Source organism: Globicephala melas, chromosome 4 (assembly GCF_963455315.2).
Source record: "Globicephala melas chromosome 4, mGloMel1.2, whole genome shotgun sequence".
Taxonomy (NCBI): Eukaryota; Metazoa; Chordata; class Mammalia; order Artiodactyla; family Delphinidae; genus Globicephala; species Globicephala melas.
This window is the reverse complement of record NC_083317.1, coordinates 68,543,098-68,565,466: the sequence shown is the minus strand read 5'-3', so window position 1 is coordinate 68,565,466 and position 22,369 is coordinate 68,543,098. Positions and strand designations below refer to the sequence as shown.

At 53.7% G+C, this 22,369-nt stretch overlaps 1 protein-coding gene across 1 annotated transcript in view; it reads left to right on the top strand.

Annotated features, from left to right (window-relative positions):
• Positions 1-22,369, top strand: part of ADCY5 (adenylate cyclase 5) — a 153,099-nt gene that overhangs the window by 82,380 nt on the left and 48,350 nt on the right. The window contains exons 2-5 of the mRNA XM_030858428.3: positions 4,485-4,634; positions 8,510-8,631; positions 20,303-20,414; positions 21,913-22,040. Of these exons, the coding sequence (XP_030714288.2) occupies positions 4,485-4,634; positions 8,510-8,631; positions 20,303-20,414; positions 21,913-22,040 (512 nt within the window). The remainder of the gene's footprint in view (positions 1-4,484; positions 4,635-8,509; positions 8,632-20,302; positions 20,415-21,912; positions 22,041-22,369) is intronic.

The window sequence follows — 22,369 nt, the reverse complement described above, 5'->3', positions numbered from 1 at the left end:
AAGTCTGATTTATCAATTTATCATTTCTTTTCTTTTATGGATCATGTTTTGCTGTGGTATATAAGAAATCTTTGCCTAACCCAAAGTCTTGTGTTTTCTTCTGGAAGTTTAATAGTTTTAGGTTTTACATTCAGGCCTGTGAACTGTTCTGAGTAAATTTTTGTATGTTTTGAGTTAATCATATGGGTATCCAATTTTTCTGGCACCGTTTGTTGAGAAGATTTTCCTTTCTCCATTTAGTTGCCTTTGTATATTTGTCAAAAATAAAGGTGTGATAAATGATTTGCAGATATTTTCTCCCATTCTGTGGGTTGTCTTTTCACTTTCTTGATGATTCCTTTAGAAGCACAGGACTTCTTAAATTTGATGAAGGGCAGTTTATCTCTTTTTTTATCTTTTATCATTTGTGCTTTTGGTGTAATGTATAAGAAGTCATTGCCTAATGTATAAGAAGTCATTGCCTAATCCTAGGCCCATTATTCCTATATTTTCTTCTAAGAGTTTTATAACTGTAGCTCTCATGTTTAGGTCTCTGATCCACTTTGAGTTAATTTTGTATATGGTATGAGTTATGAGGTACAACTTCATTTTTTTGCATGTGGATATGAAATTATCTCAGTATCATTTGCTAAAAAGACTATTCTTTTCCCATTGAATTGTCTTGATACTCTTGTTAAAAATCAGCAAACCATAAATGTAAGGGTTTATTTCTGGACTCTCAATTCTATTCCATTGATCTATATTTCTATCCTTAGGCCAGTACTGCACTAGATTAATTACTGTACTTTTATAGTCAGTCTTAAAATTGAGTAGTATGAGTCTTCCAACTTGGTTCATCTTCTTCAAAATTGTTTTGGCTATGCTAGTTGTTTTGCTTTTCCATATAAATTTTAGAGTCAGCTTGTCAATTTCTTTTTAAAACCCTGGTTGGGTTTTGATTATGATTACGTTGCATCTATACATCAATTTGGGGTGAATTGACATCTGAACAATACTGAGTTTTCCAATACATGCACATGGTATGTCTCTCCATTTATTTAGGTCTTTTAAAATTTCTTTCATTAGTGTTTTATAGTTTTCAGTGAACAGGTTTGCAATATTTTGTTAGATTTATGGATAAATATTTCATAGTTTTGGTGATATATAAATGGCACTTTAAAAAAATTTCACTTCTGATTGTTGCTTGCCTGTAGAAATACACTTGGTTTTTTGTATATTGACCTTGTTTCCTGTGATCATGTATCTTTGTATTCTAAACTTGCTTATTAATTCTGGTAGCTGTTTTGGAGATTCTTTGGGATTTTCTACACAGACAAACATGTCATCTGCAAATACAGACAGTTTTATTTCTTCCTTTCCAATCTGTATGCATTTTATTTTTTTCTCTTATCTTATTGCATGGCCTCGGACCTCCAATATGAAGTTGAATACATGTAATGAGAGAGGACAATCTCGCTTTGTTCCTGATCTTAGGGGAAAACATTCAGTCTTTCACCATTAAGTATGATGTTAGCTATATGTTTTTGTATATGCCATTGATTGGCGTATACCAGGATTGAGGAATTTCCCTTCTATTCCTAATTTGTTAGGAGTTAAAAAAAAAAAAATCTTGTATAGGGACTTCCCTGGTGGTCCAGCGGTTAAGACTCCACGTTTCCAGTGCAGGGGACACTGGTTCGATCCCTGGTGGGGGAACCAAGATCCCAATGCTGCACAGTGCGGCCAAAAAAATAAAAAAATTAAATTAAACTAAAAATCTTGCATAGATGTTAAGTTTTGTCAAATACTTCTTCGGTAACTATTGAAATAACCATACGGTTTTCTATTTAGTCGGTTAATGTGGTGAATTACATTGATTTTTGATGTTGAAACAGCCTTCCATTCATGGCCATGTTGCATCATCATGCTGCATTATTCTGTCTGAGGGTAACTTTTCATATTCTCCTTTCCAGTTTCTCCTCACTCCTTTTTTTATCGTCCAGCACCTTCCTCTCACCTTTCAAAAGCTATCCCCTAAAGAGAACATTCTTCAGAATTCCCTGTAGTCTGCACCTTCACCTCCACCTCCTCATCTCCTTCTCTCTCCTTAGCCCTCTCTCAGTGGTCCCCAGCGACTTCCAGGAGGTGTGCCCTTGGGCTCTCCCTTCACAGTCATTGCATTGCTTCCTACTGCAGGCTGCAGTCTGTTTCTTCCCTGCCCTTGGGGGCTCTTCTTTCTGAGTCAGCTCTGCCTTGCCAGCCCCCAGCCTCATGTAGGTCTTTGTTCCCTCATGCTTTGGGCTTCAGTGGTAGCCTCCTGGCCCATCTCTCGACGCCCTGCATTCCTCTTGCCCCATGAACCTTCCTGAAGCCGTGTGCTCATCCTGCCATTCTTTGCTTCAGCAGTGTTCGTGGCTCCTGTTGTAGGATTGTGCCAGCACTTGTCAGCCTAACATTCAGATGCCTCTTCATTCTGGCTCCAGTCTGCCTTTCCAGCTCCAGCTCCTCTCTGTGGACTTGCCCTCAGGATCAGAGAGCCTGGGTTGTTTACTCAAGGACCCTGAGTACCTCGCAAGCCTGAGCTTCCTGGATGCCCTCTCCAGGGACGCCCTTTCTTACGTCTGCCAGCCTCGGTAAACATGGCCCTAACCGCAGGCCCAGGGAGCCCGGGCCTGCCCAGCGGTCTCTCCTCACTCTGTGCTCTCTTCCGCTCCCTCTTGCTTGGCATGAGTCAGTTTCTGCTTCCTGTTGCTTGTTCTCTGTCAGTCTTGACCGCTTATCTCCTCAACTGGACTGTAAGCTTCTGTAGAGCAGGGGTCTTCTTTGCTTGTGATAAATAGGTTGGGGTTTTTCTCTGCAGTGCGTTTACATAAGATGACAGTGGTAGGATTCGGGGGTGGCTGAGGTTGGGGTGGGGGTGCCGGGAGTGAGCAGCTGAGTTGGTGGAGCTGTGGAGCTGGTAATCTGAGTTTGCCCCTTCCCTGAAGGGTCCTCAGGGAGGCATCTGGAGGGGAGCCAGGAGGTGCTTGAGGGGAGCCCACAGTGTCCTTCAGCCAGAAAATCAGAATGTTTTGTGTAGCCGAGGAGAGAGCAAGACTGAGACGGGAGAGGAGAAGTCTCTTTCTGTGCATGGACTGGGACAGACATGGTATAGGATGTCTCCAGGGAAAGACGGCAGCACATCTGGTATGGAGCCCACATGGCTCTGGGCCTGAGAGCCTGGGTGGAGGTCAGGGCCACCTCAGAGCTGGATTGGGGAAAGCCTTCAGGTAGAATGCAGAGCAGAGCCAAGGACAGGACCTCTAGGTCCAGAGACACCCTGGAAGAAGAGTCGCTGCCAGGCAGCTGAAGTCCCAGAGGGAGGCCCTTTGGGATCCCAATAGACAAGTGGACTAGAGACCAGTGCAGGGCTCCTGGGGGCCGGAGGAGCCGCAGCGGGAGACGCAGGGGTCGGCCTGGGCTCCCCTTCTGCAGTTGGGACTAAGAACTAAATGCTTGGAGGGAGTGATTGAGGTCTAGAAAGCTGAGCCTCTGTGCGGCTTCTGTCCGGTATGGCCTGAGGCAAGGGCAGGACCAGGATCTGTTTACCAGATACCCCAGGAGCTGTACCTGCCAAGAGAAGTTCTGAGCAAACAGTACCTTTGCCAGGACCTGGAATGTGCTATGTCAACCCTGCTTTTGTGGGTTGAGTTGTGTTTTCCCTTAGCTTTTCAGTAAGTATTGCTTTCAAAAGAATTGCAGCCTTGTCTCTGACCCGAGGGACAGTGGTCTTTCTCCACACACATCTCTGTCTGCACCGAGGAGGGCATCCGTGAGGAGTGGGGGTAATGGTGGGTGCTTGCCAACAGGTGTGCTGGTGGGGTCGTCAGGAGGCCCTGGTGCTGGTGCAGAGAAAGAGATGAGACCTGTGTGGACACAGCCCTGCTGGCCAGGGACCTCATCCTTCCCTCAGTCCCCAGAGGACTTCACGCAGTGCTGGGTATCAGCAAGTATTTGCTTCTTGGAGCTGATTCCTGGGGAAGAGCCAGCTAAGGCCTCTCTGTGGAAGAGCAGCCCTTTGTCCTATGTGGACCCTGTCGCACTTTCAAACAATGAAACCCTGTCCCCCTCAAGGAGCCTTCCCTGCCGTGCCCTTGCCGCCCCCAACACACACAGCTCTGTCACAGCGTCCCCAAGACACCTAACCTTTTAGCCTTTGGTACCGTGGACGCGGCCAGTGCGAGTATTCAGTGACTCAGCATCCTTGGGGCCATATTCTGTCACAGGCTAGCCAAGCTTTAGCCTCTGAGGACATCAGAGAGCCTGACTGATGACACTTGGCTACTCCCAGCAGTTGGCTGCGGGTGGGTGCCCTTGGCATTTGTTTGCGGGCAGCTAGGTGTGCGTTTGCAACCGTGGGGCCCGGGGGGCTCCGAGCTCTGGGACTGGGAGGGTCATGGCTGAGGCTCCAGTGCCTGGTGCCTGCTCCAGGCCTGAGCTCCGTGTCCTCCTCTCTCCCTCTGCAGCTTGTCTCCAATGTCCTCATTTTCTCCTGCACCAACATCGTGGGCGTCTGCACCCACTACCCGGCTGAGGTCTCCCAGAGACAGGCCTTCCAGGAGACCCGGGAGTGCATCCAGGCTCGGCTGCACTCGCAGCGGGAGAACCAGCAGCAGGTGAGTGAGGCCCTCCTGCCCTGAGCACAGCTGGCAGGGAGCCTGCCTCGGCCCAGCTGCTGCCTGCCCACCAGCTGTGCTCAGGGCAGCTGTCCAGCCCCGCCTCCCTGGGGGGGTGCCCAGCCTATGGGGAACGTTTCCCCTGGAGGGAGCCCAGCGTTCCTGGCTCTGTGGGAATGCTCTAGGGGCGGCTCTGGAGCACCAGCTCTAGCCCTGCCCTTGCCTGTTGCGTCCTCAGTCTCCCTGGGGTTTGCAAGCAAACCAAGCAGCTCGGGCGGCAGGAAGCAGCCCTCCGCCTCTCCCCCGGGGCTGATGAGTTGGGGTGGTGAGAGCATCAGCCTTCCCTCCTGGGATCAAGGTGCCCGCCAGGCGAGGGGGGAGGGGGGAAGAGAGGAGACCAAGCTGTCAGCCCCTGTGACACCCTCACTAGGCACTTCCTCTGTGATGATCTCTGGGGTTTGGTTAGTTCAGAGAAAGGAAGACGACTGTGTCTCACCCTAACCCTCACCCTCAGGAGACTCCTGGGCCGGTAGGCAGGCCATTCATGCAGCTCAGACTCGGGGGCTTCTCCCCGTGAGCCCCGGGCAGAGGGACCTGCCTCTGTGTACTCCTCTGGCTGAGGCGGGGCAAGGACTGAGGACTTGTCAGGATTCCCTACCTGGCATCCTGGGGGTGTCCTGTTTGGGGTTCAGGTCTGGCTGGCTCACCACTGTGTCTTCTCCTGTGTGTGAACCAGATAGAAGTTGGGATCTCTGAGACTGTGCATGGCTCCCAGACAGCAGGCCCGGAGGGAGACCCCGGGGGAGAGTGGGCAGGTCAGCAGGGTGCTGGGGCTCCCACTGGACTTGGACTCGTCCCGGCTCTCAGAGATAAGGTTACTCCAAAGCGGAGGGGCCTCCCTCTCTTCTTAGGTTTGTGTCTTGCCAAACCCTGCACGAACACTGGAGGAGGAGTCCTCTTCTGTGCTGCACACCGTGTCGGCCGACGACAGGTGTAAACACGGAGGTCTGCCTTCAATTGTGAGGACAGGGAACCGGAGGCCTGGACAGCAGTAGTCATCTGTGCCCTCCCGCCCAGCCCGGCGTGTGCGCTGTGAACACCCCACGAGCACAGAGTTTGCCACAGTGTGAGGGCCTCTCTGCCTCTGTCTGGATTCAGCCCACGGCTGGTGACATCCAGATGGCTGTGCCGGGGCGAGAGCTCTGCTGAGCTTCTCCAGGCCCTCCCCCAGTCACCATCTGCCCCTGCTTCCCTTCCAGCCCCGCGCCCGGCCGCTGTGCCTGGCTAAGTCCCCAGCTCAGGCTGTCCAGTCTGAGGCCTGGCCTTCCCATGTGCTCTCTTAGCCCCATCTGGGCTCCAGGTCCAGCCTCTTGAATGAAACCTGTTCCCAGGGGTGTCCCTGAGTCTTCCCACGGTCTCTTCTTGACAAGCTTACCTCACCTCTCTGCACCCTGCTCACCCCCAAGCTCCTACCTGCCTCAGAAGCCCCCCTCTCATCCCTGTTCCAGACCCCAGCATCTCTCACGTGAGATCAGGATACCTTCCTTCCCCTCTGGATTAGGGAATGTTTCCCCTCACTCCTGGGTCCTGTCCCTTCTCCAGTAAAATTAGCATTTACAGGGCTTCTCTGGTGGCGCAGTGGTTGAGAGTCCGCCTGCCGATGCAGGGGACACGGGTTCGTGCCCCGGTCCGGGAAGATCCCACATGCCGCGGAGCGGCTGTGCCCGTGAGCCATGGCCGCTGAGCCTGCGCATCCGGAGCCTGTGCTCCGTAACGGGAGAGGCCACAACAGTGAGAGGCCCGCGTACCGCAAAAAAAAAAAAAAAAAAAAAAATTAGCATTTACAGTGCCTCACAGTTTACTTGCACTGGCCCTGGCCAGGCTGGACATTCCAGAAATTCCACAGGGATTTGGGGGAGAAAATATGTTTGCCATACCATGTTTCAGGCCAAGGTACTGGGGAGGGGAGGCATGCTTCCAGGGGACAGGACTCCTCACCGAGCCGGGGCCCAGAGTCAGGCCTCCCCTGCCCTCTGCAGGAAAGGACGCTCTTAGATCTGAGGATGCTCCCAGGTGCCCCCTGACGAGGGGACTCAGCACTGTTCCCCAGCCAGCCCCTGCCCACTCGTCCTGGCCTCAGCCCCAGAGCTAGTTATAAATGTAGGAGGGTCTCTCATGAATCTATACAATTTGTAGCCCACTTTCTCCCAGTCATCCTGTATTTCCACAGAATTGTCCTTTAGCTTGTATTGATATTTTTATCACAAGCAGCTGTTCACTGAGAGTTCAGTAAATATGAAACGGCCTTTAATGGCCGTGTGCACTGATGTCTGGGGTGGCCACACCAGCCCACAGAGAGCACCATTCCTCACTAGTCCACTAGAGTTTGCTAAGCATAAGGCTGTCAGCTCTGGAGCTGAACAAGACTCAGTTCCCACCCTCAGGGAGACCACAGTAACAGACCATTGACATTGAAATGCAGAGTGATCAGGGGGTCTGTAAGAAGGCCCAGGGTGGCAAGGGGATGCTGGAAGCTGGAGCCAGGACCCTCCTCCTGGGAGAGGGCTGAGCCTGAGGTAGGTTAGCAGCACTACTTGAGGATGGTGATTCTAGTTGAGGAGCAAGGCCTTGACCTTCGTGATCAGGAGGACGGGGGTGCCATGGACAAAGGCAGGGAACTTGAGAAGAAGGACCATCGGGGGCATGGTGAGCATGGTGTGGGCATGATGTCATCTGCTGGTGGCAAGACATAAGGCGGGCAGCCGGCCGAGGCAGTGGGTGTGGGAGGTGAGCAGCGGAGGCGCTGATGGAAACCTTGCTCCCAGAGGCCAGGAGGAGGGAGGGGAGCAGCAGAAGAGTCTTAGGGCCACGTGAGAGAGCGGCCCAGCTTCCGGTGCTGAAGGAGTGGAGAGAGAATGAGGACGGCTGGAGACCGCCAGGAGGAAAGGCTGCAGATGAGAGGATTCGTGAGCGAGCCTGGCAGAGCTCCTGGTGTGGGGAGGGGGCTACCGAGGGTGCAGGTAGAGGTTGGACCTCTTGGAGCAGGCAGGCCCCGGAGGAGAACACAGAAAGGGGGCCAAGTCCAGACCCCATCAAGGGCTGCCGTGACCCTACCCAACTTCACAGGGTGGCCCTGGCCTCTCTCCTGGCTTTTCTCCAACCTCCCCTTCAGCCGGTCTTAATTTCTTGGTTTCTCAGTCGGCAAGCTTTCCCATCCTCCTGGGCCACCATCCCCTACGTCGAAATGGAGCCCCCTCCTTCACAGGTCATCCTCTGGTGCCCACGAAGCCTTCTGTGACCACCCTGCTTCTCCCCAGCCGGCGTCAGGTCACCCTGCTCAGTGCCGTGTAGTACCTGTAGCCCCACAAGACTGGGAATTTGTGAAGGAGGAACTTTGCCCGTCTTGTTCACGGTTATCACTCCTGGCACCCGGCATGACGCCAGGAACATGGGCGGTGCTCAGTGAATATTTGGTGACTGAACGAATCTCATCGAGAGCTCCCAACAACCCCATCCCTATTTATAGATAAGGGACTGGAGGCTCAGAGAAGTTCAGTCATTTGCCCAAAGTCTCAGGTGACACCCAGGATTCTGACCCCAGGTGCCTGGTACTACAGATTCACCAGGAGTACTTTTCCCCAGGTATGCGGAAGAACCAGGAGCTGTCCCAGGGAGATGGGGGCCAGGTAGCCCTGGGGCATGACTCCACACCCAGCACATACAAGCGTTAGCTCCATGAGTTTCCGGAGAGCCTGAAAAGTTTTCCAGCGCCCTGTGGGTGGGGGCTCAGGTGGGGAGGAGTGAAGCCTGGGGAGGGGAGGGGACTGCCAGGCACGGGGAGGAGCTGTGATGAAAGCATCTGCTTCCCTCCCCAGGAGCGGCTCCTGCTGTCTGTCCTTCCCCGTCACGTTGCCATGGAGATGAAAGCAGACATCAATGCCAAACAGGAGGATATGATGTTCCACAAAATTTACATCCAGAAACATGACAACGTGAGGTAGGGGTGAGGCTGGGGGGCAGAGGAAGGGTGGGAAGACTGAACCCCAAAAGAGGTGGCATGTCCCTTCCCTCCCCTTCACGAGGGCACAGCCCAGCGGGGTGGTCTGGTGGCTTTGGAACGTGTGTTGTCTGGGGCACCCCAGCCCTGCCCCTCTAGGTCTGTTAAGTGAATTAGTATCGGTGGGGAGGAGGTGAGGCTGCAGCAAGGAGGAGGAAGGAGAAAGCAGCACCACCAGCTCTTGGGGAAACTCCTAGCCTAACAAGGGAGACAGAAAGTACAGACTTGGGACCCACATGTCACCATCATTGTCTCAATCTTCACCACCATCCAGCAGCCTCCATGCCTTCTAAGCCAGTGTGTGCCAGGCACTGTACCAGGCATTATCCACCTCGCTGCTAATCCTGTCAGGAGGCTGACAACCCTGCAGGGTGGGGACCCTTATTAACATCCCTTGTTTAGGGATTGAGCTCAGAAGGGCTAAGACCCCCGGCCAAGGTCACTCAGCCAGGAGTGGTAAAGCGGTGTGTGCCCAGGTCGGCCCACCTTGAAGCCCACGCTCCTTTTAGTGCGTGTTTGTGGCTTCCCTAGACGGAAGCTCTGACAGCAGGGACGAGCAAACAGATGTAGATTAACAGAGTGCAAAATCTGCCTCTGTGTTCCATGGGGACATGAAGCGATGCAGTGGCCTTCATCCAGCATGGCTTCCTGGAGAGCCTGCTAATTCTCCCACATGCCCAGAAAAGGAGCTGCTGCGTTTGCCTTCGAGAGGGTTGCTTCCTCCCTGGGCGAGTTTTCCTAGGACCCATGAGTCCTCTAAGGTCGGTGTAAAGAGGACATTTTGGAGGTTTGGGCTGAATTTTCAAGTTTGGGTTAAAGAGAATAATACAAATTATTGCGCGTGGGTGCACGTGCCCGCACACACAAATACACACATTCGAGGTGAGGCTGATGGCAGCAGGAGTGGGGAGGGCATGTGTTGTCTTGCAGAGTGGACAGAGCTGCCCAGTCCCCAGGGTGCCCCGGAATCCGACACTGCCGATTCTGCCCATGTGTCCTCCATCCAACTCCCAAGACAGATTTGAAGCCTTTGGGAGAAAATAGTACCTGGACAATATATTTGTCCTCAGTTTTCAGAGTAGCCCAGCCCCATGACGCCCACCCACACTCCACTGTCAGGCAGGGAGAGTGTGGCCAGCAGCAGCCTCGGACTCTCAGGAAGAAAGCTGCCCTGGCCGAGTCTCCACGCCGAGGAGGTGTCCCGAGGGGCTGCGGGCTCACCTCAACAGGGAGGTGGGGTCCGGGCCTCGGTAGGTGGTGCTGATGCGAGGTCTCCGTCCTCGGCTCGTCACATCTGCCTCTGTCCTCACGTGGTGGAATAATCACTAGCAATAGTTAACGCTTGTATAGAGCTTTCTTTAACCCAAGCGCTGTTCTAAGCGCTTTTGTGTATTCGCTTAATCCCCACAACAAATATAAGAGGTTGGTACTATTATTATCTCCTTTTAACAGGTGAATAAACAGGCACAGAGGTTAACTCGTCCAAGATCCATGACTGGTTAAGTGAGGGAATCGCCCCCAGAAAGCGTTTTGGTATTGGAGTTTTTACCTGGTCTGACTACTTGACAGATTTATTTCATGCGCCAGCAGAAGGGGTTTGTGGACGACTCTGTAGGAAGGAGGCTTGAGGAGCCCTCAGGGAAGAGGGACTCAGAGGAGAGGAGGAGAGAGGTTTGGCTTCCCACCTGCGTGTGTGCGACTCAGGAGCCACGGGGCCTTTCCTGCCTGCTGGCTGCCCCTCAAATCTGGGGGGCCCCACCTTAGGACATGTAAAGAAACAGCCTTATTTATCTGAACAAGTCCCAGAGGTCCAAAGTTCAGGTGGGAAGGAGTGACCCGCCAGGTGGTCCCAGCACATACAAACCCCTGAGCTCCGCCCTTCAGAATTTTCTCTCTCGGTCCCGTCTTCACCACGCTGCTGGCCCTGGCATGGCTCTGTTCCAGGCAGAGCATGGACAGAAGGTGCTTTCCTTGATTGCTCTTAGCACAGCAGAGCTTTCAGCAGATTTACTAAACTAAAAAGTGGAACCCAAAGGAAATCCAGAAAATTCACCACTCAGGAACCGTCTGGCGTTCAAGGCACAGGTTCTCAGCCTGGCTTGGCTGGCACGGCTGCCACGTCTGGCCTCCTCTGCATCTCTGTCCAGTACCTTGCCCTCTTACCCCTCTGTCCTCCCAAATGGGGGGCTTCGTCTCACTTCCCGTCCCTCTGGTGCTGGCTCTTGGGCCCACAGCCCTCCAGCAAAAGGGTTTGGTCAGAGAGGCTGACTCAGGCCTCTTCCGCAGTGACTGCCCTACGGAGTGGCCCACCCTCTGGGTGACACCCCCTCACCCCTCCACTCCCACAAAGGCTGTGACTTCGGGTCAATACAAGAATCACAGGAGTGGCTAGAGCATCGGCACGGCAAGAATCAGAATCAGACCCCAGCCATGGGGGGTGGGGATTGTCTGTTCTAGAATGCGCTCAGGATCAATAAGAGCAATCAGGAAAGAGATGAAAGGACAGAAGAGCTAAGATGCCATCATTTTCACGGGGACAGACATAATTCTGGCTCTGAAATTGCCAGGACTAGGGGTGGCTGGTACACATCAGAGGCCAGCCGCAAGCAATCATATGCAAATATCCCGCTGGGGCCCCTTCCCCGTTTCATCAGCCTCCGCGTGCTGCTCTTGGTGGAAACACATTGCTTGCTCTGGTCTCTGGTTTTGGGCTGAACCTTTGGCTTGGGTTGGGGGTTGAGTAGTAGGTGGAGGGATGACATCACAGTGTAGAAATGCACTTTGGGGCTTGACTCAGGGTCCAGTGGTTAACCCTGGGGCCCTAGGCAAGGCGGCCCTTCATGTCATTCTGGCTCTGCTGTGTGGCCAGGGCAAGTTACAGGCATTGAGCCACTCTGAACCTGTTTCCTCATCTGCATAATAGGATAGGAAAAGTACCTACTTAACAGGGTTTGTTAAAGAGGAAATGAAGGGATTCCCTGGTGGCACAGTGGTTAAGAATCCGCCTGCCCATGCAGTGGACATATGTTCGAGCCCTGGTCCAGGAAGATCCCACATGCCACGCAGCAACTAAGCCCGTGCGCCACAACTACTGAGCTGCGCTCTAGAACCCGCGAGCCACAAGTACTGAAGCCTGTGCACCTAGAGCCTGTGCTTCTCAACGAAGAGTAGCCCCCACTTACCGCAACTAGAGAAAGCCCGTGCGCAGCAATGAAGACCCAACGCAGCCAAAAATAAAATAAATCAATTTATTTAAAAAAAAAGAAAAACAGTAAATGAAATAATATGAGGAAAGCGCTTAGCACAATATCTGGCACAGAACAAGTGTTCACTAATTGGGAGCAGCTATTGTTACTGTTATTATTATGATTATTAAGACACTCCTATCAGCAAAGAAAGGCCTGGGGATTCTCAATCTGGAGTGGAAGGGTGATGAGTCACATTCGTCAATTCTCTGTGGAGTTGTAATATTTAGACAGGGTGACGACATGCTGTTCTCTAACCCCACTGAGAGCAAGGCCACAAGAAAAATAAATCAACTCTGAGGTGTGACCGTTTGGGCCTGGATCTAAGGGAGAGAAGAGACTAATGGGTGGCCAGAGAGTTTGGCCTGGGCAGGGAAGGGGGACAGACAGGTGCCCATCACTTTCCGTGGCCTCATTCTCCCCAGGCCCCGAGGAGGATCATTGCACAGTATACAATTCTCAGGATTCCGGGGGGCCTGTTGGATGCTCTGGTGCTGGGCCACCACTGGCTGTGGGTTGAGACAGGCCAGAGGCCAAGGAACCCGCAAGACCCCCGTGGAGCCCCCAGATGCCTCTCCTGTCTGATGTGTCGGGTGGAGATGTTTCAGCCCCTTGCTGGACAGCTCAGTTGGGGCTGGGGCCATGGCTGGATTCAGACCTGTGACTTGAGAGCCCTCCTGCCTACCCTCCCCTCCCCCCAGACATCTGGCCCTGCTGCAGCCACAGCGCCAGGGTGAGAGGAGGGCCGTGCTGTCCCTACTCCTGGGACAAGGGCCTCCGGGACATGTCAGCGGAGGCTGTTCTGGGCTGGGGGCTCCTGGTGCTCTGCTCTGAGGGGAGGGAGATGGGGGTTGGAGGAAGGGACACCCAGAGAACGTACCACATGAGGGAGCAGAGTAAAGGTACTGATGCAGCCAGAACCCAGGTGCCACCGGGTTCCCCCTGCCAAGAGGTCACCATTGTGGAGGAAGATGAGTGTCTGTGTTGAGCAGGCTAGTTCACTCCCCGCTCTGCCACTTAGTAGCTGTGGGCACTTGGGCAGGTCACCTAGTCTAAGCCTCGGTTTCCTCATCTGTGACACGGGAATGGTGATGTCCTTCCATTCATCCATTCAGCAGAGGTTTCACCTCTACCTCCATCGCTGGGAATCACCAGCTGTGCTCTCAGACACTTAGCCAGAGGCAGGACCGTGCTGGCAATGGCGGGGGGGGGGGGGGACACTGTCTCTGTCATGCGGAAGCTCCTCTTCTGTTTGGGAGGACACACAAACAACAGGTTAATTAGTAAAATGGGGATGCATCACATGGGGAGTCGGGGTAGTGACCTGGCGACATGGACTTGGCATTCTGACAGAATACAGTGCTAGACAGCCCACCTCTCAGTCACTGAGGAGCAGAGCCTGTAGGAGGGGGGCCCTGGGGCTTCTTGCAGGGGTGCTGGAAGGGTAGGGCAGCTACAGCATTCAGTGTGTAAAGCACCAGGCCCAGGAGGTGGCTGCACACTGCCCTGCGGAAGCAGAGCAGGCTCCTGGGCAGGCTACCAGGTGAGAGTCAAGGTCAGGTAACCCCAGAGGTTTCAGGAGGAAGGGAACACCCAGCCAGGCCTGAGAGGGTACTGAAGGGTCCCCTGATTCCGCAAGGGTCCCTGCTGGATGAGAAAGACCTGTACCTGATTGGCCAGTACGCTGGAGCCCTTAGGTTTTACAGGTTGCAAATGGGGGGATCATTCCAGACTCTGCTCTCTGTGGGGGTGGAGAGAAGGCCACCTCCTCCAGGGGGCGCTGGTCCTCTGCTGAAGGAGTGCCGGGGCGGGGCGGGGTGCAGTCTTGACTCACTGGCTTGAATGAGAGCCTCATTCTCAGAGACCCAGGAGCCCTGTGGGCCTGGAGCTGGGGGCCTGGCAGAGGAGCTGCTGTCCTGGGGGTGGAAGTGAGGTTACACCTTCGCCTTACACAGGGTGGGTGTAGCAGAGTCTGGGGAGGGCTGCCCTTCCCCCGCCCTTCCCTTCTTTCCCTGTCTCTCCCCAGCCTCCCCCTTTTAAGGTTATCGGCTCCTCTCCTGTCTCCTTCAAGGGCTTGGCTGCGTCCCCAGGTCACTCCGGGCGTCTGGCTCAGCTACGGCGTGGTTCTGAATTATAATGACCACTCCGCAACGTCTGCGATGCTCTGATACCCGTGGGCGATTGTGCACCCTGTGGGCAGAGATTGAAAATGTTTACCTCCCCATGTCCCCAGCCAGCGGATGGACGAGAGGCGTGGCCCACAAACATGCAGCTTTCCTGTCTCCGGCTTGATATTAAGAAAAGTATTCTTTTCTTGTCATCTTCTGTATCAATTATAGATATAAGTGGTCTTATATTATCCTCTCATTCATTCCACAAACATTTATTGAGCTGCTACTGTGTGCCAGACATGACTCAAGAGTAGATGGAAAAGACACCATGCTTGCCCCTTAAGGAATATCCAGCCCTCACCAGTGAGGTAGGGCTGAGCTGGGTGCTCTGGGAACATGGCTGACGACCCAGCTGGAGCCACTGGGGTTGGGTCTTTTCTTTCAATCAGTCAATCAATTAATTATTTTTGTTGTGGTAAAATATACATAGTATAAAATGTGCCATTTTAACCATTTTAAGGGTACAGTTCAGTGGTATTAAGAACATTCACATTGTTGTGCAACCGTCACCACCATCCGTCTCTGGAAGTCTTTTCATCTTGCAGAACTGAAACTCTTTACTCATTAAATACTAACTCCCCATTCCTCAACTCCCCCCAGCCCCTGGCAACCACCATTCCACTTTCTATGTATTTGGCTACTTCCAGGTACCACATTTAAATGGGATCATCCAGTATGTGTCCTTTTGTGTCTTGCTTATTTCACTAAATGTCTTCAAGGTTCACTCATGTTATAGAATGTATCATGTTTTCCTTACTTTTTTAAGGCTGAATAATATTCCATTGTGTGTATTTACCACATTTTGTTTATCTGTGCATCCGTAGATGGACACTTGGGTTTCTTCCATCTCTTGGCTATTGTGAACAGTGCTGCTATGAACATGGGTGCACAAATATCTCCTTGAGTCCCTGCTTTCAAACTTTTGGGTATATGCCTGGAAGTGAAATTGCTATATCACATGGTAATTCTATTTCTGACTTTTTGAAGAGCCCCATACTGTTTTCCATAGTGGTTCACGATTTTACCTCTGCACCAGCAGTGCACGAAGGTTCCAGTTTCTTCGCATCCTTGCCTGGGATTGGGTCTTGACAACAGACCTGAGTTTGTCCTGGGACACAGAATGGGGATCAGTGGGGAATGGAGCCAGCACTGCTCTGGACTCAAAATGGGGGGCCCCGGGGGAAACTAGAAGAGAGAGAAGTTGGGGCACAGGGGTCACTGACCAGTTAAACATGTCAGGCTGTCTTGGAAACAGCTGGAATCAGTTGTGCTTTGTGATTCTGATTCTAATAAGAATTCAGACCTAAGAAGGCTGATTCTGGGCAGGGTGAGTCAAAGAAGGCATCGTGAAGATGGAAGGGTTAGAATCTTCTTTCAGAAGGCCTGAAAGAAGAATGTGATTTATTTTCCATCTTTTAAAAATTAACACTTTTATTATACAAAGGATGTAGGTTCTTTATAGAAAAAGTGGAAAATAAGAGCAGCATGAGAAGAAAATCAAAAGCACCCATCTTCTCACCACTGAGAGGTCCCGACTGCGGCTTGGTTCTGGGGCAGTTCCCCTCCCTTCAGTGTTTCTCCTTTAGGAAGCGTTTCCCCAGACTCTGGAAACAGAAAGCCTGCAAGTGCCGTAGGGCTTCATTGTCTGGGTGGGGGGCGTAGGATTCGGTGAGCAGAAATAAGAGCGAGGCGCTGGGGCATTGGAATGGGGTCGGCAGGAGGCCCTGAGGCCGGCAGTGGGGATCCCAGGACATACCTTGATCCCAGACCCCCTGGACCTGGTCCTGGTGGTCAGGCTTGTCACAGAACCCTCTGCTTCCTGAAGGAAGGTGTCCCGTCTCTGTGGGAGTGGAGAGGGCACGGCTGTCCCAGGGCAGATTCTCCCTGTAGGTGGATGTGTACCAACACCCAGTGTGTTCAGCGTCCTCTCGCTGGCTTTCCCCCTTTGCCTCTCGCAGCCTGTGTCCTCAGGCTGGTCCTCTGGCTGCTCCCAGTTCAGATGCCCTGCTGATCGTTTTCCACCGCCCCTCAGAAAATGCCCAGTCATCTGGAGCCCATTCTCAGCTGGGTGTTAATAGGACCACACCTGACTGTGTTGCTCACCTAGGGCACGGCAGAAGCCCATTGACGCTCCTTTATCTTACAAGGGGCCTGGACCTGGGTGGCTTTCTGGGTGGTGGGGCTTGGAGCAAGTGGAGCGATGCTGAGGGGGCAGCCCTCTTGGTCCAGAAGAGACCCCTGGCTTGTGGCTGGGCTTCCCCGAGCTACACACTGGGGGCCTCCAGGGCACTTCCTGCCCTGCTTCCCCAGAACCTTCCGCTGCCTCTGGGCCCACAGTCCCAGGAGTTGGGCTGAGACCTTGCCATGATCCCTTCCCGGCCCCCACCCCATGACCTCTGTTTCCCCAGGCCCCTGCTCTTCCTGGGCCCACCTGGACGGATGGCTTGCTTCTTGGCATTTCTCAAGTTCCCTCTCTGTGCCAGGCAGGGAGTGCTGGAGTTCAGACGGGTGGGTTCTCATGCTGCTGCCCGCCCAGGCCCCTAGCTCCTGGCTGTTCAGAGATGCTATGGAATGTGGCTTCTGCACAGGAACAGGATCAGATGCCGGCAGTTCCATAAGTCCTAGAGCCTGTTGGCAGTGAGAGGGAGCAACAGTGAGGAAAGGCACTTAACCAAAACTGCACATGGGAAGGCTGAGCTGAAGCTGTGACAGAGCTGAAGGGCCTGTTGTGGTAATTGGGATGAAGAGCCTGCCCGCTCCTGCCTCTGGAACAGAATGCAGGCGACCATGAGTGATGGACGGCAGGCAATTAGGGAGGAGCGCACAGCCGGAGCGGGCCTACCCAGCTTCCGCAGACCCACCACGAGGTCCTGATCACGTTGCCAAGACAAGCTCTCAAGTGGGAGCTAATCGACGAATTAGTACCTTGCCACGTGTCTGGGCCCCGCGCTGTCGTAAAATGGCCTTCAGAATTACCAAGGAGCGGATCAGGCAATGTTGGCCAGCAGAACAGACAGCCTGCCGTTGGGTAAGCCTCGTAAAACAGAGGAGCCTCCAGAAGTGACAGACACGAAGCAGAATCCTCCCCCGAGGAGGCAGAGGAGTGTGACTTTGCCTGTGACAGGAGGTGGGGGAATGTGGAGGTGGCAGAGTCTCCACCAGCGTGGAGCAGAGGCTGCAGGGCTCAGACGTGGGACCTGCCCCAGCTCCGCACCAGCTAGAAGCCTTGCTTGGAGCAACCTGCTCCCTGGCTGCTGGTCTCTGTCACACCACCTGAAGGAAGGGAACCAGCAACCTGCCCCTCCCTGATTCCTCAGTAGATGTCGAAAGAACTTCTTTTACGGAAGAATAGGTCCCAGCAGATTGGAGGGAGGGTCAGCCTTTCTTTTTGTTTTCTTTTTAAATTTTAATTAATTAATTTATTTTTTGGCTGCACTGGGTCTTTGTTGCTGTGCGCGGGCTTTCTCTAGTTGTGGCGAGCGGGAGCTACTCTCCGTTGCAGTGCGCGGGCTTCTCGTTGCAGTGGCTTCTCTTGCTGTGGAGCATGGGCTCTAGGCGCGTGGGCTTCAGTGGTTGTGGCACGCAGGCTCAGTAGTTGTGGCTCACATGCTCTAGAGCGCAGGCTCATTAGTTGTGGCCCACAGACTTAGTTGCTCTGCGGCATGTGGGATCTTCCCGGACCAGGGTTCGAACCCATGTCCCCTTCTTTGGCAGGCAGATTCTTAACCACTGCACCACCAGGGAAGTCCCAGAGGGTCAGGCTTTCTAAGGCACCTGGAGGTCCCGTCCACATGGATGTTGTTTCCGATGTCCTCTGGCACAGACTAGGAAGATGCCTGGCCTCCATCACTATTCTACCGTTTTTTCCGTGAACACTGCTGGATATCTGCTGGGTGCCAGGCCCGGGGCTCCCCACACTCGTGTCTCAGATAACGTGCTTGGGACCTCAAGAGGCCCAGTGGGGTAGAAGGAAGAGCTACTAGAGTTACTGGTCCTGCCTCTTCCTTGCTTTATACTATGAATATTCTCTTCCATTCAACAAATACATATTAGACACTGTGTGGGTTGAACTGTGCCCTCCTAAAAGATACGTTGAAGTGCTAACCCCTCGTATCTGTGAATGTGACCTTATTTGGAAATAGGGTCTTTGTGGATGAAATCAAGTTAAGATGAGGTCATGCTGGAGAGGGTGGGCCCCTGATCCAATATAAGTGGTGTCCTTATAGGAAGAGGAAAATGCCATGCAAAGACACAGATACGCATGGACAACGCCTTATGGGGACAGAGACAGGTTGGAGTGACACAGCTGCAAGGTGAGGAGCACCAGGATTGACAGCCACCACTGGAGGCAGGAAGAAGAAAGGAGGGGTTCTACCCAGAGTCGCAGAGGAGCGTGGCCCTGCCGACACCTTGACTTCAGACTTCCAGCCTCCAGGACTGGGACAGAATAAATTTCTGTTGTCTTAAGCGGCCCAGCTTGTGGTACTTTGCTATAGCAGCCCTAGGAAACTAACAGGCACCTACTATGTGCTGTGTATTGAGCAGTTACACTGTGTGCCAGACATTGTACTAGGGGCCGGGATGTGGTATTGAAAGAAATAGACTAAATCCCTACTTCAGGACTTCCCTGGTGGCGCAGTGGTTAAGAATCTGCCTGCCAATGCAGGGGACACGGGTTCAAGCCCTGATCCGGGAAGATCCCACATGGTGCGGAGCCACAACTACTGAACCTGCGCTCTAGAGCCCGCAATCCACAACTGTTGAGCCCATATGCCACAACTACTGAAGCCCGCGTGCCTAGAATCTGTGCTCCGCAACGAGAAGCCGCCGCAATGAGAAGCCTACGCACCGCAATGAAGAGTAGCACAACAAAGAGTAGGCTCCGCTTGCCACAACTAGAGAAAGCCCATGCACAGCAACGAAGACCCAATGCAGCCAAAAACAAAAGAACAACAAAAAATCCCTCCTTCAAAGACTACATTCTAGTGGGGAGAGGCAGACAGGAGCGTGATAATAAATAACAACAACAATAATAAATAATATATTAAATGGTGAAAAGTGCAATGGAGAAAAATACAGTAGATAAGGGACTTAGACATATGGGAGGGGTTGTAGATTTAAATAGGGTGGAGGAAGCCTTGAGAAGGTGACATTGAAACCAGTACCCTGGTTCTCAACCCTGGCTGCGTATTAGAGTCACCAGGGAAGATTACAATAAAACAAAACAAAACAGAACAGAACAAAACCAGTCAACAGCAGAGCCCCACCCCAGGCCGATGAAGTCCGAATCTCTGGGGATGGGGCTCCGGGACTTCTCCATATAAAAGCTCCAGGGGGATTCTGATGGACACCAGCTCTGAGAACCACTGGTCTAGCAGATGAAAGCTGCAGTGGAGAAAGTGCTCTCCTAGGCCCAGCCAGGTCCATTTTAAGAAAAAACTCTTGGGGCCCTTACACATTCTGGCCCTGGGGCCTCACCTCGTAGTCTGTTTGGAAAGAAAAGACACGTTCAGTCTCGGGAACAGATGAAAGATGACAGCGTGCAATGCAGGGACCAGCGGGTGCACCCGAGGGCCCCGGGGATGAGGCCGAAGGAGCCGGCAGGACAAGTTGGGGGGCTTCCAGAGACGCTCACTGGCTGGGTCTTCCTCCCCCTCCTCCCTGGGCCTCTTTATTCTGTCTCTTCTAGAGGACTCCCTCGGTATGGAGGGCCTGGGGTTGGATTCCCTGTGTGTGGGTTTGGGAAGTGAGACCTCTGTACGGCCGCCATTAGGGCCTGAAACACTTTCCAGACAAGATGAACCAAAGACCCTTCTCCTGGACCCAGCTACCTTGAGGGGGCTGCTCAGGGGTCAAACGGGGGGCAGGCCTGAGAGGTGGCTGAGGGTGAGGGGAGCAGGCCCTGTTTGCATGGCCTCAGGCAGACGTACGCCCCCCGGCCTCACGCACCTCGGCCCCCCTTTCCTCCTGGGTGGGAGCGAGGGTGCAGGGAGTTACAGAAAGGAGGGCTGGCCTGGCATTTCCCTACCAGCTGGGAGAGACCACCAGCGTCAGCTCTCTCTCTGCCCTCCCCAGCAGCCGTTTGGAGCTCCCGGGACTCTTGCTGGCTGGCAGCCCTCCTAAGGCGGAGGGTGGCCCCAGCTGCGTCCCCCTGACCTTCCTTCCTCACGGGGGTCTTGCCCCCTGTCTCTCTAGCATCCTGTTTGCTGACATCGAGGGCTTCACCAGCCTGGCGTCCCAGTGCACTGCCCAGGAGCTCGTCATGACCCTCAACGAGCTCTTCGCCCGCTTCGACAAGCTGGCTGCAGTGAGTCACCTTTTGCCCACTGCCCTGGGGACCCCGTGTGCCCGAGCCGGGGCCGGAAGGGTGGCCTGATCTGGGGTAGGGTGCTGCGGAGTCCGCCATCGGGGACTGGGGAGGCGGGGCCGTACAGGCTGTGGCTGCGTGTCCTCACGCCTCACGTCAGCCCCGCCGCACACTCAGAGATGCTCACAGTGTCACCGGTCGCAAGGGAGCAAGCCCTCCATCGGTGGAAAGGGGTGGTGAGGCCTGTAGGATATGCTGCCCTGACCCCTGAATTTGTGTTTGGAGGAGCAAATTCGGTGCCACAGAGCCACGTTGCTGATCAGGGTGGCCAGAGTGATAAAAAATAATAATAAATGAGTCTGAATCTCAACTGGCCTGCAGACAGCTGTGTGTCACCCAAGAGACTTATGGAAAGAGGACTCTTCCACGTTGGGACAGATTGGAAGTGACCCCCTCCCCGGGCATGGAGTGGTGAAGGACACACGTTCGTTAGTCCCTGTTTATACTCTGCCGTCCTTTCCCAGCCTTTGTGGCTCTGAGCGATGCTCTGTGCCTTTGGAGAGTCCTATGTCGGGGCCCACTTACTGCAGTGTCCACTGAGAGGTGGACACGTGCCCTGGGCCGTCACAGGACACCAGGCAGATCATGGATGAGAGACGGTGCCAAGGGCCTCCAAGGGCATTGATGGTGGGCCTCACACCTCACTGATTTTATCACCGAGTGTGGGCGAGGTGAACGGGGACATGCTCGGCCCTTGGGTTTTGGAAGGGCCTTGAAGGAGAGTCCAGGGCACACAGATACTTGGGTCCCAGCGTACCAGCTTCACAAAGTAACCTCTGGGAAGCAGACTTGGACAGCTCAGAATTGGTGATTAATGACAGTCCATCTCAATCCCAGTTATGCATCGGTTGCGGCCTGAGGGGTGACCTTGCAGCGGGCGGGTGCTTCCGCTCTGTGGCTGTCTTAGCACGCACGTGCTTGCTGGCTTAGCAGAACTGTCTTGGATAAAAATCTCAGGCTGGGGGTCAGGCTTTGGTTAAATCTCACTTCTGCTTCAGTCTTTTCATAAAAGGAGAGTCATAAAACTGTTAGTAGAACCGTAGGCCAGGAGTCAGAGCGTGTCGCAGGGCTGGGAGTGGGATGGGCCCCTCACTCTCAGCTCGGGGCCTCTCACACTGACGAGTCTGCCCCATTTGCTGCCACATTGGACCAGCTGTATTCTTCTTGGGCCTCAGCTGTGGCCAAAAGAGTGAGTTCCTAGGCCTGGGGTGGCTGGAATGCTTCTCGAGCGCGGCTCAGCCTGTCCTCCGTCCCCCACGGCTCCCGATAAGCCTGTCCCCAGGCTGGGGCCACACCTCATGCCGGCACTGGATCTGTGCTCGCTGCCCTAAAAGGCAAGTTATTCCAGGCATGGGGTGAATCTGTTTGCTTCCTGTTTCTTTCCCTCCCACTTCTCTTTCCTACTATTTTTAATTTTTAAAATTAATTTGCTTTCCAGGAGAATCACTGTTTACGTATTAAGATCCTGGGAGATTGTTATTACTGCGTCTCAGGGCTGCCTGAAGCCAGGGCTGACCATGCCCACTGCTGCGTGGAGATGGGCATGGACATGATTGAGGCCATCTCGTAAGTGCCCGTCTCCAGGGTGACTGCCCGCCTGTGGGGACACTGTCCATCTCCAGTGGGACCGTCCATCTGCAGGGGGACTGTCCCATATCCCGAGTAACTGACTCATGTTGGACTGATGGAAGCAGGGAAATAGTGGAGCAAAGCCACCTCCCAAGGACCCTGGCCACACCGGAGGGTTGATTCACACCTCCAGGCTCTGGGCCTCCTCCCGGGCTCCTGTGCTCACAGCAGCCTGGGAAGCTCTGCACAGAGGGACATGTCCTGGAAGAAGGGAGGGCTTTGCAGACTCCAGGGCAGCAGGAGGTATGGAGTCACTCCTCCAGGGA